General features: G+C 40.9%; 1 protein-coding gene across 1 annotated transcript; it reads left to right on the plus strand.

Annotated features, from left to right (window-relative positions):
* The first annotated feature begins 10,739 nt into the window (after positions 1-10,739).
* Positions 10,740-16,327, plus strand: LOC127417643 (H/ACA ribonucleoprotein complex subunit 1-like). The gene is made up of 7 exons (XM_051657711.1): positions 10,740-10,822; positions 11,182-11,380; positions 11,495-11,649; positions 12,728-12,787; positions 12,941-13,058; positions 15,571-15,678; positions 15,811-16,327. Exons 2-7 carry the CDS (start codon positions 11,197-11,199, stop codon positions 15,819-15,821), a joined length of 636 nt encoding a protein of 211 aa, XP_051513671.1. The 5' UTR covers positions 10,740-10,822; positions 11,182-11,196; the 3' UTR covers positions 15,822-16,327.
* Positions 16,328-16,679: the final 352 nt, after the last annotated feature.

Consider the following 16,679-nt stretch of genomic DNA (forward strand, 5'->3'; position numbering starts at 1 on the left):
CCCAGGTAACGAGGAAACCGCTCTTTTGCTGAACTGTTGAGTACCGCAGCCACTTGGGCATGCGCCGAAATTAAATGAAAAAGCAACAAAAGATTCTCCTCCCGGCCCTCCACTGGGGGATGGAGTGGTCTGCTTACAAGCTCCAAGGTGGGTTTCGTCGTCCCTTGGTCGCCCGTCTCAGGGGTACTTCTAAGCCTTCCGAGGGTTCTTGGCGGCCGGCCGTGAGACGGGTGGCGTCTGCTTCCTGTGGTGGGCGGTCCTTGACGGTGTCGCTGAATAGGCCAACCTGGGAAATGGGGGCAGCAAAGAACCGACCCTTGTCGGTCTCACCCATCTCGACCAGGTTGAGCCAAAGGTGGCGCTCCTGGAATACTAAGGTCGAGAGACCGTGCCGTGACCTCTGTCGCCTGGAGAGCGAGGTTGGTCACCGAGCGCAGCTCCTGCATCAAATCTGGGGCAGAGCTACCCTCGTGCAGTTCCTTTAGCACCTTGGCTTGGTGGACTTGCAAGAGAGCCATGGTGTGCAGGGCAGAGGTGGCTTGTCCAGCGGCACTGTAGGCTTTGGCCGTCAGGGACGACGTGAACCTACAGGCCTTGGTCGGGAGTCTTGGGTGTCCACGCCAGGTGGTGGCGCTCTGCGGGCATAAGTGCACCGCGAGCGCCTTATCCACTGGGGGAATGGCCGAATAGCCCCTGGCTGCCCCGCCATCGAGGGTAGTGAGGGCGGGGGAGCTGAAAGATTGGGACCGGGCAGTAAAAGGTGCCTCCCACAATCTTGTCAGCTCTTCATGCACTTCCGGGAAGAAAGGGACTGGAGTGGGGCGTGGCTTCTTTGAGTGGCGCCGCGAGCCCAGGAACCAATCATCGAGCCGCGAGGGTTCAGGGGAGAGCGGAGGGTTCCACTGGAGCACCAAACCTGCAAGGATGGATAGGTGAATGGTGGTCATGATGACGGCCGTGAACACTGGGAACATGACCCAGGTAACATGACCCACGGGCATAAGTGCACCGCGAGCGCCTTATCCACTGGGGGAATGGCCGAATAGCCCCTGGCTGCCCCGCCATCGAGGGTAGTGAGGGCGGGGGAGCTGAAAGATTGGGACCGGGCAGTAAAAGGTGCCTCCCACAATCTTGTCAGCTCTTCATGCACTTCCGGGAAGAAAGGGACTGGAGTGGGGCGTGGCTTCTTTGAGTGGCGCCGCGAGCCCAGGAACCAATCATCGAGCCGCGAGGGTTCAGGGGAGAGCGGAGGGTTCCACTGGAGTGATAACACTCTAGCCCGATGCTCGTGGCTGCCCAGGAAAGCATGTCCGTCATTTCCGCATCAGCCTGTGACTGGGCAACTGCATCCGATGGGGGGAGCCCAGCTGAGGCTTCTGCGTCCGACTGGACGAGCCCACTCTCCGATGCTGCGCTCGAGAGCTCATCAGCTTCGCGGGCTCCAAACAAGAGGACGAACTCGCCGTGAGACGAGCTGGCGGACTCATCTGGAAGCCCGATCAGGGCAGACGAGCGTGCTGGGGAATGGGAGGTCCGTGGGGGGATATCCGGCGGAGGTGGTCCCATTGGGGTCCCCAAATCGGCCCCAGTGCTAACCGCACTGGCCTCATACCCGTAGGTAGAAGGACTGATCTTATGAAAGCAAGCTGCAACCGCAACGTTGCCATGGTCATGTTCTCGCAGTGAGTACATGACCCATCCACGAACGCTGTCTCCGTGTGGGTCACACCCAGACACGAAAACAGCGATCGTGACCGTCAGAAGTTGAGAGGTAACGACCGCAACCAGGAATAACACACAATCGGAATGGCATCTTTAAAAAGATGCGTCTTTAAAAAGATGTTCCGTGTGTGCCGCTCTTTTAGAGAAATATACTCTTTTAGAAAAATATACTCTCTTTTTTCTGCCGAAGTGCCCAGGGGCATTCTCTGCAGTGCACCAGTGCAGAGGAGGGAGAAGCTGTTGAAATGCACCGCCAGATCCAGCAGAGGTGAATGAAAAGTCAGCTCAGTAAACATCGACCGTTCGGCTCTGAAGAGAAAATCTGAATGAGTGGTTGCATACCAGCTCCTTTTATACCTGTATGTCTGGGGGAGTGGTATGCAAATACCACTCGTCAATTTTCATTGGTCTTTTATCAAAGACCAGAGGTGTCTTGGGCTCCCAAGAGTAACCCCTAGTGTCACTACATCGACACAACATCGAGTGAGAGACAGATAGGGAACTAACTTTACTTTTAAGCCATTTTATACATTTCTGAGCATTCACTTTCAACTAACATGATTTTAAATGGTTGTATTAAGTCAGTTCCCTGTAATTTCACACAGGTGTCCTAATATAGTAACCACAGGTGCACTTGTAGTTTATCACATTAAATATGAACATGTTCAACTAAAGTTTAACAAACAGAAGTGTCAAAATACCTTTGTCCTCATTTTAAAAAGCAAATTTGTACTATTATGTAAAATCTGCCAAACTGTGTTTTTGTGAAAAATGTTGAACAATGAGCTTGTGCTGTCTTTCTTTAAAATAAAATGCCTCTTGGTTTGTTATCTAAGGCAATGGCATTCATAATTTTTTACATATGGCTTAAGTATCCAAACACATTTTTGGGCTAATGTACAATACGAACCAGTGTAGTCTCATCTTTTTTTTAACATACAGTATTGTACCATATTTACATTCATTCTACAGAATTCCACAGATTTAGCCCCAAAAATGTGAACAGAAAATTTGTAAAAAGTCAACTGATTCCATGTGGGTCTCCTGTATAGTATGAAATGCTTTCTTGTTCATCAGTGTATCTGTCTCACATATGTCAAATCTGTCACATTATGACAATGTTAGCAATTCTTTAATGTGTCATTGGTGGCATGACTTTGAATACACAACTTGGAACTATTCTTCTTTGTAGAAAACTAAAAAAATGTCAGTGGGAAAGAAAGAACACTATTAGCAGGTGGAAGGACATATCTGTTCTTGCTTTTTTTGCTGGGCTTGGCTCTTGACACTGTGCATGATTCAGCAGTGCTGTTGTCAGCAGAATATTTTGGATAAAGCATATATTAAATATAAATGGGACCATATTTGGCAAAAACACAGTGACTATTGAAACATTGATGTGGCACATAATGGAATAGTGAGGATTTGTGTGGGGGAAAAAAGTCCATAAAAGCCATAAAGAATTTTCTAACATTAGTGATAATACTGTAACATTTGCAGGAAGTCAAGAGAGCAGGATCTAAGTGTAGCTTTTGTTTAATCAGCAGATGAGTCCGATAAAAACACTGGGAAAACACAGGAACAAAACAAAAACAAAACTTGAGAACCAAAACCAAAATAACATCCATGTAGGGTAACAAGGAACAACAACTGACCAAGACTGAACAAACACAAAAGGACATACATACACTGGGGCAAACCAGTTACAGCTGGGAACAACAATCAAAGACAATATGGAACAGGTGAGGGAGATCAAACAGGTGCATGATGGGAAATTAAGTTTAACAGTCCAAACATAAAGGGAAGGTGAAGGGACAAACACAAGGCAAATCATGACAGTACCCCCCCCCCCCCCTTCAGTGGAAAGGCAGGACCAAGCAGACCAGGAATTCAGACCAGGATTCTGAGGCCAAGGATGAGTTGGCTGATGATCAGGAGGCCTGGGAGGTGGAGCTGCTGGAGGATCAAAAACCGGAATGGGGTCGAGTGGAGCCACAGGAGGATGGAGGATTTGGGTCTTGAGAGGAGGAACCGGAGGTGGAGCAGGCGGAGCCACAGGAAGATCGGAGATTTGAGACTCAGGAAGTGGAGATAGTGGCGGAGCGGGCTGAACCGTAGGAGGTGGAGTTTCAGGGGGTGAGGGTGGAGCCATGGAAGATTCTGAGGGCGGAGCCGAGGGAGGCTTGACAAAGGCAGGCAGAGTCGGGAGAGGCTCGAGGGGCGGAGCCATGGAGGGCGGAGCCAGGGGAGGCTCGAGGGGCAGAGCCATGGAGGTCGGAGCCATGGAAGACTCTGAAGGTGGAGCCATGGAGGGCGGAGCCGTGGAAGACTCTGAGGGCGGAGCCGTGGAAGACTCTGAGGGCGGAGCCATAGAAGACAAATACAGAGAAAATGAGCGATGAATTTAATATATTTCAGCTGATTTCAATATAAAAGCAGATCATACAAAAATAGCATGTATAGTCCTCCAGTATAGTTATACACCTTCCATCTAAATTTATTTCCACCAATAATCAAACTTCTGAGCCAGCTTAATCAAGGTATTTGCAGATATGTATGCTTATACCACATTATTAGCAAATGTTGCTAATTATCATGATACGTCTGTGCTTCTGCCACATTGGAACGGTCAAGATCCACCCAGAAACACTTATGATGTATAATTTGATAACAGATTATACTGTGTCAGCAACACACACACACACACATGAATAATCTGATAACAGAATACACTGTACCAGCAACACACACACACACACACACACACACACACACACATCATAATCAGAAGTATATATACATCTTTATAATGAGCTGTATATTGTATATAAAGTGTATTATATGATCTACATTAACTGCACAAACTACATAAAAAACCATAAACCATAAATCCAAAATGTTGAATGTTCTACTTTGGTGTTAGTTGACATATCCAGATCAGCCAAATGCAGCATCAACATATTAATATTCATGAGTCTGGGTTTACTTGGAAATTACATCCAGGTGTTTTGGAGCAGGAATGGAACAAAACTCAGCGTGTGCCTCCAAGAGTAGGACAGAGTACCTCTGCTGTAGATTTAAATCTAGCAAGCAAATCTGGTAATTAACTTTCCTTTTAAATGTTGATGATCTTCTCAATGCAAACATATCATGCTAGTCACTTGACATTTAGCAGATGACTCTATCCAAAGTGGCTTATGCTACGCTAATTACAGGTAAAGTGTCTTGCTTGAGAGCTTTGCAATGATAGAGCAAGACTATGATCTCACCATATCTCCAATTCATGGGTCACCTGTATCTGTGATTAATCCATCAACCTTTGTGTTATCAGCCCAGATAATCATTAGTCTACCACCACCCACCTCAAGGGTTCCTTGGTCCAGTTCGTCCAATGAGACCACCTGAGAACATCCTGCAGACCAGTCTGATACCTGGAAACAAATTCATAGGGAGCAAGCACTCACCCATTACATATTAAAGCAAACGGAAACCCTAATAATACACATGATCTTCTCTGATTTTGTTGAAAGGATTGTGTGGATGAACAGTAAGGGCAGAGAGAGCATGGAAAAGCCTCTCCGCTTTAATGACAGTGCTATTTGTATGTATAGGTGCTTTCAGGGTATAATCTTGGTCATCGTTGCTGCATGAATGGAATGGAGAAAGCAAAGCGAGGTAGAATGTGTAAAACTGTACTATATCAAAGGGAACCAATTTCAAGACATTAAAGTATTTGATTTACTAACATCAAAGTACAAGAAAAATATATTTTTTCTGCTTATAACTAATAATCTGACCTGGTGGCATGGTGTTTGTAGACTTTTTTGTTTCGCATTTGTAGCTGTACCATTATGGTGACGTTATCTTAATACAATCAAAGAGTCCATCTGCTGAGCCTAACATGAATGGTAATAAATGCATACGGTTATAGGATTTGGGCATTTGAATTTGAAGAGATAAAACATTTAAACAAGGATTCAAGGACAAATTACAAGTTAGGACCAAAAATATATATTCTGTCATATTTTCCTCACTCTCATGACTGTGGAACACAAAAGGAAACATTTTAAAGAATGTTGATGCTGCTGCTTCTTTTGCATACAGTGAATGTGAATAGGGTCCAAATGGGCTCCTATACATTCATGGCAAAGTTCTTATTTGTTCTACCCTCAGAGCATTCAGATTAGTATTCATACGCCGCCGAGAGAACAGACTACATGGTCAATTTGACATTAAAATGTGTTATCAAAGACAACATGCCTCATTCTATGAATGTACACGTGGGATCAGTAAAAGAAGCTGTTTTATCCACTCAATGATGTTTGATAGTAATACATATGAAGCAGATCATGTGTAATTTGTGAGATTTACACTCTGCATTCATGGCACTAATGCTAACACTAACATGCTAGATGTGGTCATAAAATGCCCGTTACCCTCATTTATTGTATTTTATGATGAACTGTGTGAAAAGAATCTATGTAAGTTCATGAAATGTTTTTTTTTTTTTTTTTTTTTTTTAAGAACAGAATGAGCTTGATTTCCATCCATGTATTTTTATGTGCATTTTGGGATATCGCATAAAAAAAAAACTGCTGGATGGAAACATCAATATGCAAATAAAATCTCCAAAATGCTCATAAAAAAAACATACACACTCGCTTGAGGTGGATACATTTTTATTTGATAAGAAGAAATGCACAAACTATGATGGAAACACATTTACCGTATATACTACCGTATATATTAGGAATACAAAATGCGCATCAAAAAAGTAATGTGACTGAAATGTTGCTCTGGTCATCCTGAAATAACGGTGTCCTAAAAATCTAAAGCCTGCAAAGAGTTTGCAGAGCAAATAAGTTGAATACAAACTTGAACTGTGCCGAAGAGCAGGTTTATTGACACTTTTGAAAAATATCTCATAGATCCGCACGGTAAAGTCATTATAAGGAAGGAGGAATGCACACACACACACACACACACACACACACTGTGTGATGCGTAGTTGCTCCCAGACGCGAAACAAGTTCTATACAGTGTTTTGTCTGCATGTTCTAAACCGCAAATGTTTTATTAATAAAAGAGTCAAATTGGTTGGGTGCTGCTGCGGAAAGAACAAAATATCCCTTAACATTTGCATCATTACATTCGTTAATGAGATTAACACAGAATACAACGGTTTGACAGCACTTAACAGGGGGTGCTGCAATGCTCCCAGCACCCCTACTTCCAGCGGCTATGAACTTGGATGGAAACATAGCTACTGACAGTACTGCAAAGATGGGTGAATTAAAGTGTTTCAACTTTGCAGTCCAGTGTGTTCATACTGACTGATCTCAAATGAGTGAAGAAATTAACCGGAAAAAGATGTTGGTGTCAACGCAGGTGGAGCACGGGGTCACACCTACCTATCACATGGACCAATGGCAGTTAAAACCACTTGCACAGAAGGTACGTATATTCGACTTCATACAGCATTGCGCAGACCGATCAGCGCCGGACTTGATGTTGGTTAGATATTTTGTCCGACTTTATACGGCGCCACCACGGCATCACTGTCATGAATGCCATCAAAGTACCTCAGCCAGCGCAGTTTCTCCTGAGCGGCTGCACAAGCTCTGATGATGACACAACTTATACTGTAATAAGCCAGGCTCACCAATGACAATGGTGAATTGTGTTTCATGGGCTGAGTTTGCAATGGCATATTACACAATACTACTCTTACTGCTTCTGCTACATCAATCTATGGCAGAAATAGTAACAGTAGTGTGGTAGTATGCCATTACCAAGGTGTTTATTCTGACACCTTCTGTTCCACTACATTAACAAATCTGTGTTCTTATAACAGTACATCATGTTTACATAATCATATATTATATTTATCATAGCAATATCATGTTTATTCATGAAAAAAATACATACTTCTTGTACACATAGCAAACACTGTTTTAAGCAGCACATAGCCTTTTCAAATGAACAATGTTTCTGGTTATTATATGTAAAATTCAAACCTCTGTCTATCTGAATTCAACTTTGTCTGCAATAAAGAGAGCAAACATTGTTCGATCTGCCGTGACTGATGTAGGTTTGCAACTCGACGGGACGCACAAAAGTGTCCAGCTTGTCAGCTCTCTTTTCAACACCTCCTCTGACAGCAACTGGCAAATCTCGCCGATGTGCAAGGCAAGGCACAGTTCAAGTCAAACACACCTAAATGTTTCCTGAAAGTTTGAGCTGGCAAGCTGTTTCAAACCACAACAACGAACTCAAAAACACATCTTTTTTCAGCCAGATTTTGTTTTAAATTATGTCACACCCATTCTTTCTTCAATTTCACTAGAAGTATATAGGAACCTTCAGCTTGTCAGTCCCAAACATTCTGCATAACATCTCATTTTATGTTCAATGGAGGAAAGAAAGTCATACAGGTTTTGAACAATATGAGGGTTAGTAAATAACGACATAATTTTATTTTGGGTCAGCTATACTTTAAAAAACTTATTTTAGTTTCTTTCGTTTTTAAACTATAAAATACAGTATGCTTGGCTGCTAAAAAAAAATAAAAACATATATATATATATATATATATATATATATATATATATATATATATATATATATATATATATATATTATTTTTTTTAGCAGCCATGCATACTGTATTTTATATATATATAAAATAATAATAATAATAATAACAATAATGAAATAACTGGGATTTTAGCAGATATGACCTTTATCACTGCTGTTCTTCCCAATCTTGGTCTAAACACTTTAAATTGGACCCAGTCTGTCAAAGCATTAAAGGAAACCAAACAAAATACCAACTCTTATCACCATCACTTATCTTGTGAGGTGAAATACCAACTCTGATTGCATCACAGCCCATCTCTAGCATAAGATGACCTGTCTTCAGATGTCCCTGAACGTTCAGTCCACCTTATTTTCCTCACCCACTCAGAATTCACTGACTCAACCTGATCAGAAAGAAAGTGCCATTCAGACGGGCTAAGAGAACAGTGTGCCATTTGAAATGGACACACATACAGTACATACTACTTGCACTTCTTTGAGTGAAACCTCTAATCCATATGGATCTCTGCCTCTTGAAGCAGAATAAAAATGCTGTTATATCACATTGGTACTTTGTTTCTACTTAATTTCAAAGAGTAGCCTGTCTTTGGAGACCCAGTGGAAAATCAATGGGCAGAATAATGATGCAGGCTTGGGTTGGCTTGGATCTTTGCTTTACATTCAGTGTCATACTGAACAGAGGTTGGATGCAAGCCCTCTTGCAAGGCCGTAATTCAGCCAAGTGATTTCATTCAGTTACTTTCATTCTTTTTATCTGTCTCTCTCCTTCTTTCTCTCCATTTATGTCCACAGGTCACGATGGTAGTAGGCTAATTGTATACAACGGCCTTAGCCAAGGAAGGTAAAGATACAATGATATTAAGACAATGGACAATTAGTGTAAGAGACGCCTCTAAATCATAGGGAACATACAGACACAATTCAAACACAGAAATTCCAGAATAAACAACTTTTTGGATCTAATGAGGTGCTTAGTGGTCCATGGGCATCCCTCTGTGTGTAATTACACCAGAAAGGAAATGTACTTACACTAAGGGAGATAAAAGGATTTGTAAGGCTATGTAAGTACAGAAAAAGAGTGGCATAAGCGATCAATAATTAATTTACTTTCAGCAGTCGGGGGCATATGCACGGGCAATTAACAGCCTTTTTCCCTTATTACCCACTAAAAGGCTGTACTGCGGTATTTACACCGTAATCTGACTGACCATTGTGACAATCATGGATTACTGAACCACGAAATCCATACAACAGTATACAAACAACTCCATGTTTGTCCAGTTAAATTGCATAGCTCATGTCCTGAAAGGACCAACTGGAATTTGCAACACTGGCCACACATAGTGTTAATTTACTGTAATTTACAGAGATAAAGAGAGTCATCATCTTTAAAGCCAAGACTAAGAACGGGGACCTTGAAATGCTAAGCATTTTGTAGACCTTTCAGTCTCAAAGTCTGCTGTTATTGATGGAAATAAATATTTTGTTTGTCTTAAAATGAAATATTATTCTCTATTTCATACATAGTAGACACAAGGTTTCATCCAGAGCAATATTGCGGCAACTGAATATTAATAACACTTTGTAGATGTAAACTGAATACAAGATGTATTGTGAACTTGTTGAAGAAATTATATTTTTTTAGTTCTGTTTTGAAAATGTGTCAATCTTCTGAACTAGCAAGCGTGTACAAGCCCAAATATTTATTGACATTCAGATGCAGTAGTATATACAATACAAGGTTATAATAAGCTCCACATAAAGTACAGCACTACTATTGATGTAGGGTACTCTCTCTCTATGGCTGTCTATCTCTTTCTGCTTCTTTTTCGACACTCTAGTCAGGTTCCCATGCTGGATGCTGACAGTTGCCTGCGGCATTAAAGATAATAAAAAAAAATAATTAAAAAAAAAAATACGTAGAGCGATTCAGGGGACACTGACTTCTATTTACAGACATCTCCTGTGTGGACCCTGGAGAGCCAGCAGTCCCTGATCAGAAATCAAATGCTCTGGTCCCTCACAACCATCTCAGCCCCTCCAGAGTTACTGGAATCTAACACTCAGCTTATCATGTGTCAAGAGTGACCTCTGCTGTTACTCAAAATAAAATAATAATTATTATTATTATGATTTATTTCATATAAAAAAATAAATAAATAAATAAATTAAAAAAAAAAAAAAAATATAAAAATATATATATATATATATATATATATATATATATATATATATATATATATATATATATATATATAAAACAGTACAGTGTGTTATCAATTTAAACACTGATTTCAGCTTTCTGTTTGATGCGAGCACATTTATTCAGTGCTTCCTTTTACTTGACACGTGCGCCCCTTGCGCCAAGAAATGGTCAAGACTTCCGTGTTTACGACAGTTTGTAAGCCGGTATTCATTTACGGCAGATAGCATAATAACATGTGTTTCCAGATTCAACAGCGTGCTCATTAATAGAAGTTCAACACAGACCATTTTTAAGGTAAATTGACATTTTTACTTAACGGTGAACATTTTAGAATAATATATGTTATGTCAAAATGTGTATAACACATGAACTATTGGTATTATTTGTCCAGTTTGTGCATTCGGATGTGTTGGAGATACTAAAAGCTAATCTTGCTGGTTAGCCATGCTTGATAGTATTCTAGTAATATGTTACATGACATATTTCTTTCTTTAGAGGTAATAATCACAATAAGACATATTTTAACTAATTCGTTCTTGGCTTCTGTAGATACAATCGATTTCTCCAACGGTGAACAAGCTTCTTATTCATCATAGCTCAATGTCGCACTAGCCAGAGATTCTCTGAACGTTTTTCTTACATGTGTTCTGCAGTTTTACATACTCATCATGTCATTCCGCGGTGGTGGTGGTCGTGGCGGCGGATTCAACAGAGGTGGGGGTTGGGGCGGCGGAGGATTTGGTGGCGGAGGATTTGGTCGTGGTGGCGGACGAGGCGGAGGATTTGGTCGAGGTGGCGGCAGAGGTGGATTTAACAGACAGCAAGACTTTGGCCCACCTGAACATGTTGTCTGTAAGGTTGTTTGTTTCCTGTGCTTTAATGTCAAGTGCTTTGTTTTTGGGTTATTACTTTGTGTGTGTGATAGGCATTGCAAAACTGCTTGTTTTGATCTTTATTTATTTTTAGCCCTAGGAGAGTTTATGCACCCTTGTGAAGATGAGGTTGTCTGTAAATGTGTGACGGAGGAAAATAAAGTTCCCTACTTCAATGCTCCTGTATACCTTGAAAACAAAGAACAGATTGGAAAGGTGGATGAGATCTTTGGGCAGCTTCGTGATTTTGTATCCTTAAAATGTTACTGCAGGTGATCTGGGGCTGTCGACCTTTAAAGGGATACTTCACCCAAAAATGAAAATTCCTATTATTTACTCGCTCTCATGATATCCCAGGTGTGTATGACTCCCTTTTTTCACCAGAACACATTTGAATTAAAACAGAAAAATATCTTCACTCATTAGGTCCTTTAAATGCAAGTGCATGGAGATTTCTCTTGAAGCTCCAAAAATCACAGACAGTCAGCATAAACGTCATCCATATGACACCAGCTGTTAAATTAAGCTATTCAAAAGCGACACGGTTGCATTTGGTGTGAAAAGATCAATATTTAAGTACTTTTTAACTCTAAATCATGCTTCTGGTCAGAAACGGTGCACTCGTGTGACGTAATCCCATTGGCATTGAAATGCGTGAGAACTGTCGCACATGCGTCACAGCCGGAAGAACAGCGCCGTTTACAAGTGAAAAGGAGGAATGCTGTACAGTAGCTTGGTTGGTTTTGGTTTAGATCTGTATTTATCTGTTTCTTTACTCACAGTAGTGTGTTTGTGTGCTTACCATGGATGTCTCAACTGAGTGGCGAACTAGAGATTACATCTGTATCGTGGAAACGCGAATACGCCACATGAGAGACCGCTTGGACTTCACCCTCTCGTGAAGCCTAACAGAAGCAATGGCTTATAGTTAAAAAGTACTTAAATATGGATATTTTTTGCACCAAAAGTGATCATATCACTTTTGACGACATTAACAGGTGGTGTTGTATGGATGATGTTTATGCTGACTGTATGTGAGTTTTGGAGCTTCAAAAGAGAAATCTCCATTCACTTGCATTTTAAAGACCTACTGAGCTAAGATTTATTTATTTTTTAAATGTGTTCTGGTGAAGAAAAAAGTAATACACACCTGGGATATTATGAGGGTGAGTAAATAATGAGAGAATTAAATTTTGGGGTGAACTATCCCTTTAAAATGACTCCAAAACATCATAGTGACGTTAGGTGAGGCATTCCTTTATAATTAATTTTTATAAGCTAAAATTCATTTCCATAAATATGAATAAGTCCTTAAGAAATTCCTCAGTATTTTTCTGTCAAACTTTCTGAAAATATGAAGGCATCCTCCTTCAAGAAGTTACAGAAGGTAAGCTCAAATTGTTGGTTGTTCCTGAATATCCTCAGCCCAGATGCAAATTTATAATGCGTATAATTGTATATCAGAGTGACTTTACATGGACGTGTCTAATGATGCATACCATTTTTATTCATTTTCTCACTTTCTCCTCTCCTGAATCAGTTCTACATTGACCCCATGAAGCTGCTGCCCCTCCAGAGATTCCTCCCCAGGCCTCCAGGTGAGAAGGGGCCTCCTCGAGGAGGTAGAGGAGGAGGAAGAGGTGGAGGTGGGAGAGGAGGTAAGACCATACTCACTTTGGGATTTAATTTTGATACAAGAAAACAATATACAATGCTGATCGATTCAGTTTCATTGTTATCTCTGGTAATATGTAATTAGTCAACAATTGTTTAGCGTTAACGGGTCTGTTCCAAAATTGGTGAGCTGCCCATAGTCAGCTGTCTTTTATGGCAGTGTCCTTACTGAAATTAGGCCTCATAAGAGCGATTTGGAACGCTCTACATAGGCAGCAAATCTGCGCGACATTCAAATGTCTTTTCTCACATGCAGCGCACAACTCTTTCTTTCTTTTGTATTTATAAAGCACTATTTAAACAACAGTCCGTTGACCAAAGTGCTGTACATTTTAAGAGTCACATACATAACCATAAAAAAAACGCATAACAATAAAATCACTAATAGCACAATGTAAAATAAAATAAAGCCCCAAGATGGAAATAGATGCGACCAGTCATAATTACCCTGCCGCATCAAATGCTAACACCAGAAGATTTAAAAAATGCTTAACGTTGGTGCCAATCTGAGGTAAAGAGGTAAGTTATTCCAACGTTTAGGAGGTGCCACTGCAAATGCTCGATCTCTACTCATTTTCCGTCTGGTCCTAGGAATCATTAAGTTTAGAATCATTAAGCTCGATTCAGTATAGTATAAATTTTAAACTGTTGGTTTTTATTTTTAAACCGCTGCACAATTTAGCTCCCCCATATTTGGTGGAATTACTTAAGATATATGAGCCGAAACAGTCTTTAAGGTCAGCTGACCAGTTGATCTTAAAGACCGTTTTGGCTCATATACAGGTGCATCTCAATAAATTAGAATGTTGTGGAAAAGTTCATTTATTTCAGTAATTCAACACAAATTGTGAAACTCGTGTATTAAATAAATTCAGTGCACACAGACTGAAGAAGTTTAAGTCTTTGGTTCTTTTAATTGTGATGATTTTGGCTCACATTTAACAAAAACCCACCAATTCACTATCTCAAAAAATTAGAATATGGTGACATGCCAATCAGCTAATCAACTCAAATCACAAATCAAAGGTTTCCTGAGCCTTCAAAATGGTCTCTCAGTTTGGTTCACGAGGCTACACAATCATGGGGAAGACTGCTGATCTGACAGTTGTCCAGAAGACAATCATTGACACCCTTCACAAGGAGGGTAAGCCACAAACATTCATTGCCAAAGAAGCTGGCTGTTCACAGAGTGCTGTATCCAAGCATGTTAACAGAAAGTTGAGTGGAAGGAAAAAGTGTGGAAGAAACAGATGCACAACCAACCGAGAGAACCGCAGCCTTATGAGGATTGTCAAGCAAAATCGATTAAAGAATTTGGGTGAACTTCACAAGGAATGGACTGAGGCTGGGGTCAAGGCATCAAGAGCCACCACACACAGACATGTCAAGGAATTTGGCTACAGTTGTCGTATTCCTCTTGATAAACCACTCCTGAACCACAGACAACGTCAGAGGCGTCTTACCTGGGCTAAGGAGAAGAAGAACTGGACTGTTGCCCAGTGGTCCAAAGTCCTCTTTTCAGATGAGAGCAAGTTTTGTATTTCATTTGGAAACCAAGGTCCTAGAGTCTGGAGGAAGGGTGGAGAAGCTCATAGCCCAAGTTGCTTGAAGTCCAGTGTTAAGTTTCCACAGTCTGTGATGATTTGGGGTGCAATGTCATCTGCTGGTGTTGGTCCATTGTGCTTTTTTGAAAACCAAAGTCACTGCACCCATTTACCAAGAAATGTTGGAGCACTTCATGCTTCCTTCTGCTGACCAGCTTTTTAAAGATGCTGATTTCATTTTCCAGCAGGATTTGGCACCTGCTACTGGCACCAAAAGTTGGTTAAATGACCATGGTGTTGGTGTGCTTGACTGGCCAGCAAACTCACCAGACCTGAACCCCATAGAGAATCTATGGGGTACTGTCAAGAGGTAAATGAGAAACGAGAGACCAAAAAATGCAGATGAGCTGAAGGCCACTGTCAAAGAAACCTGGGCTTCCATACCACCTCAGCAGTGCCACAAACTGATCACCTCCATGCCACGCCGAATTGAGGCAGTAATTAAAGCAAAAGGAGCCCCTACCAAGTATTGAGTACATATACAGTAAATGAACATACTTTCCAGAAGGCCAACAATTCACTAAAAATGTTTTTTTATTGGTCTTATGATGTATTCTAATTTTTTGAGATAGTGAATTGGTGGGTTTTTGTTAAATGTGAGCCAAAATCATCACAATTAAAAGAACCAAAGACTTATACTACTTCAGTCTGTGTGCATTGAATTTATTTAATACACGAGTTTCACAATTTTAGTTGAATTACTGAAATAAATGAACTTTTCCACGACATTCTAATTTATTGAGATGCACCTGTATTAGGAGGCAGCATAATTAAGACGCCTACATTTTGGAACAGCCTTCGTGTCCGGAGAGCTCCTATTATGCCTTAAAATGCCACCACCAGATGAAGCTCACTAGGTTTTGGAACAGACCCAACATTGTGACATTTGCAGGTGGATTTCGTGGTGGTCGTGGAGGAGGATTTGGTGGACGTGGAGGTGGCAGAGGCAGCAGTGGGTTCAGGGGAGGTAGAGGTGGAGGCAGTGGACGTGGATTCAGAGGTGGGTTGGCAGTTTTTGATCATCAGAAATCAATAATGACATATGAAAATTACTGAAATTAAAAAAAGCGAATGAGGCTGTCATCGCTTTAATTTAGTTCAGCACAAAATATGCACTCTGCTTGCTTTGCAGGTGGAAGATGATGAAGGCCATAAAGGAATAGGACATGTCATTTTATCTGCATAGGAGGCTTACAGGGAGAAGCCAGAAGCAGAATTTGGGGCCTAACACAGTCTCTTGACTCTTAATTGATGCCTCTCCTGTACAGCTGAACTTTTTACTTAGTTTTGTACCATTTGTGTATTTTCTTCAGCAATTCGATTTTTATTTGGTGTACTGATAGGGCTAATGTTTTAAGTTGGCACATGTCTGTGTACAAGATGACAGGTGTCTCCCACAAAACCTTTACTGGTTGGTTTGTGTCCACTTACGTTTTCACATTGCTGGGAGTTGGTTCAGTAACAACATGACCATGTTGTAGTGTGGGGGGAAAAAAGCCAACACTACCATGATGAAATAATGTAAAAATTACAATGCTGTTATTGTAATGGACATTTGAATTTTGTCAACTTTGAAATTATCATGGACTTGCAAAACAAAATCTATTGTATATTTACAACTCTGTTTTAAAGTTAACTAGGTAAACGCATTTGATATGTGATTGGTGTGTTATATCAGACTACTTGTAATGGCATGTAGGGCTGAAACGATTAGACGACGTTATCGACAACATGGACAATACAAAATTGTCGACAAAAATGTCCTTTGTCGAATAGTTGTTTGATCTCATTTAACGTAACATGAGATCACATTAAACTCTAATGATGACACGTGAGAGCAGCACTGCAGTTTGTGCCTGATTGAGGAGAGGAAGAATTACACAGCTCACAGTCCAGATGCACTCTAAACTTTCCAAACAGCTTCAGGTGATGTAGATTGCGAAGTATGAGAGAATTATAATGCAAAAATACAAAATAAGTAAATACAGAAGCACCCTCGTT

Source organism: Myxocyprinus asiaticus, chromosome 27 (genome assembly GCF_019703515.2).
Source record: "Myxocyprinus asiaticus isolate MX2 ecotype Aquarium Trade chromosome 27, UBuf_Myxa_2, whole genome shotgun sequence".
In the NCBI taxonomy this organism is placed as follows: domain Eukaryota; kingdom Metazoa; phylum Chordata; class Actinopteri; order Cypriniformes; family Catostomidae; genus Myxocyprinus; species Myxocyprinus asiaticus.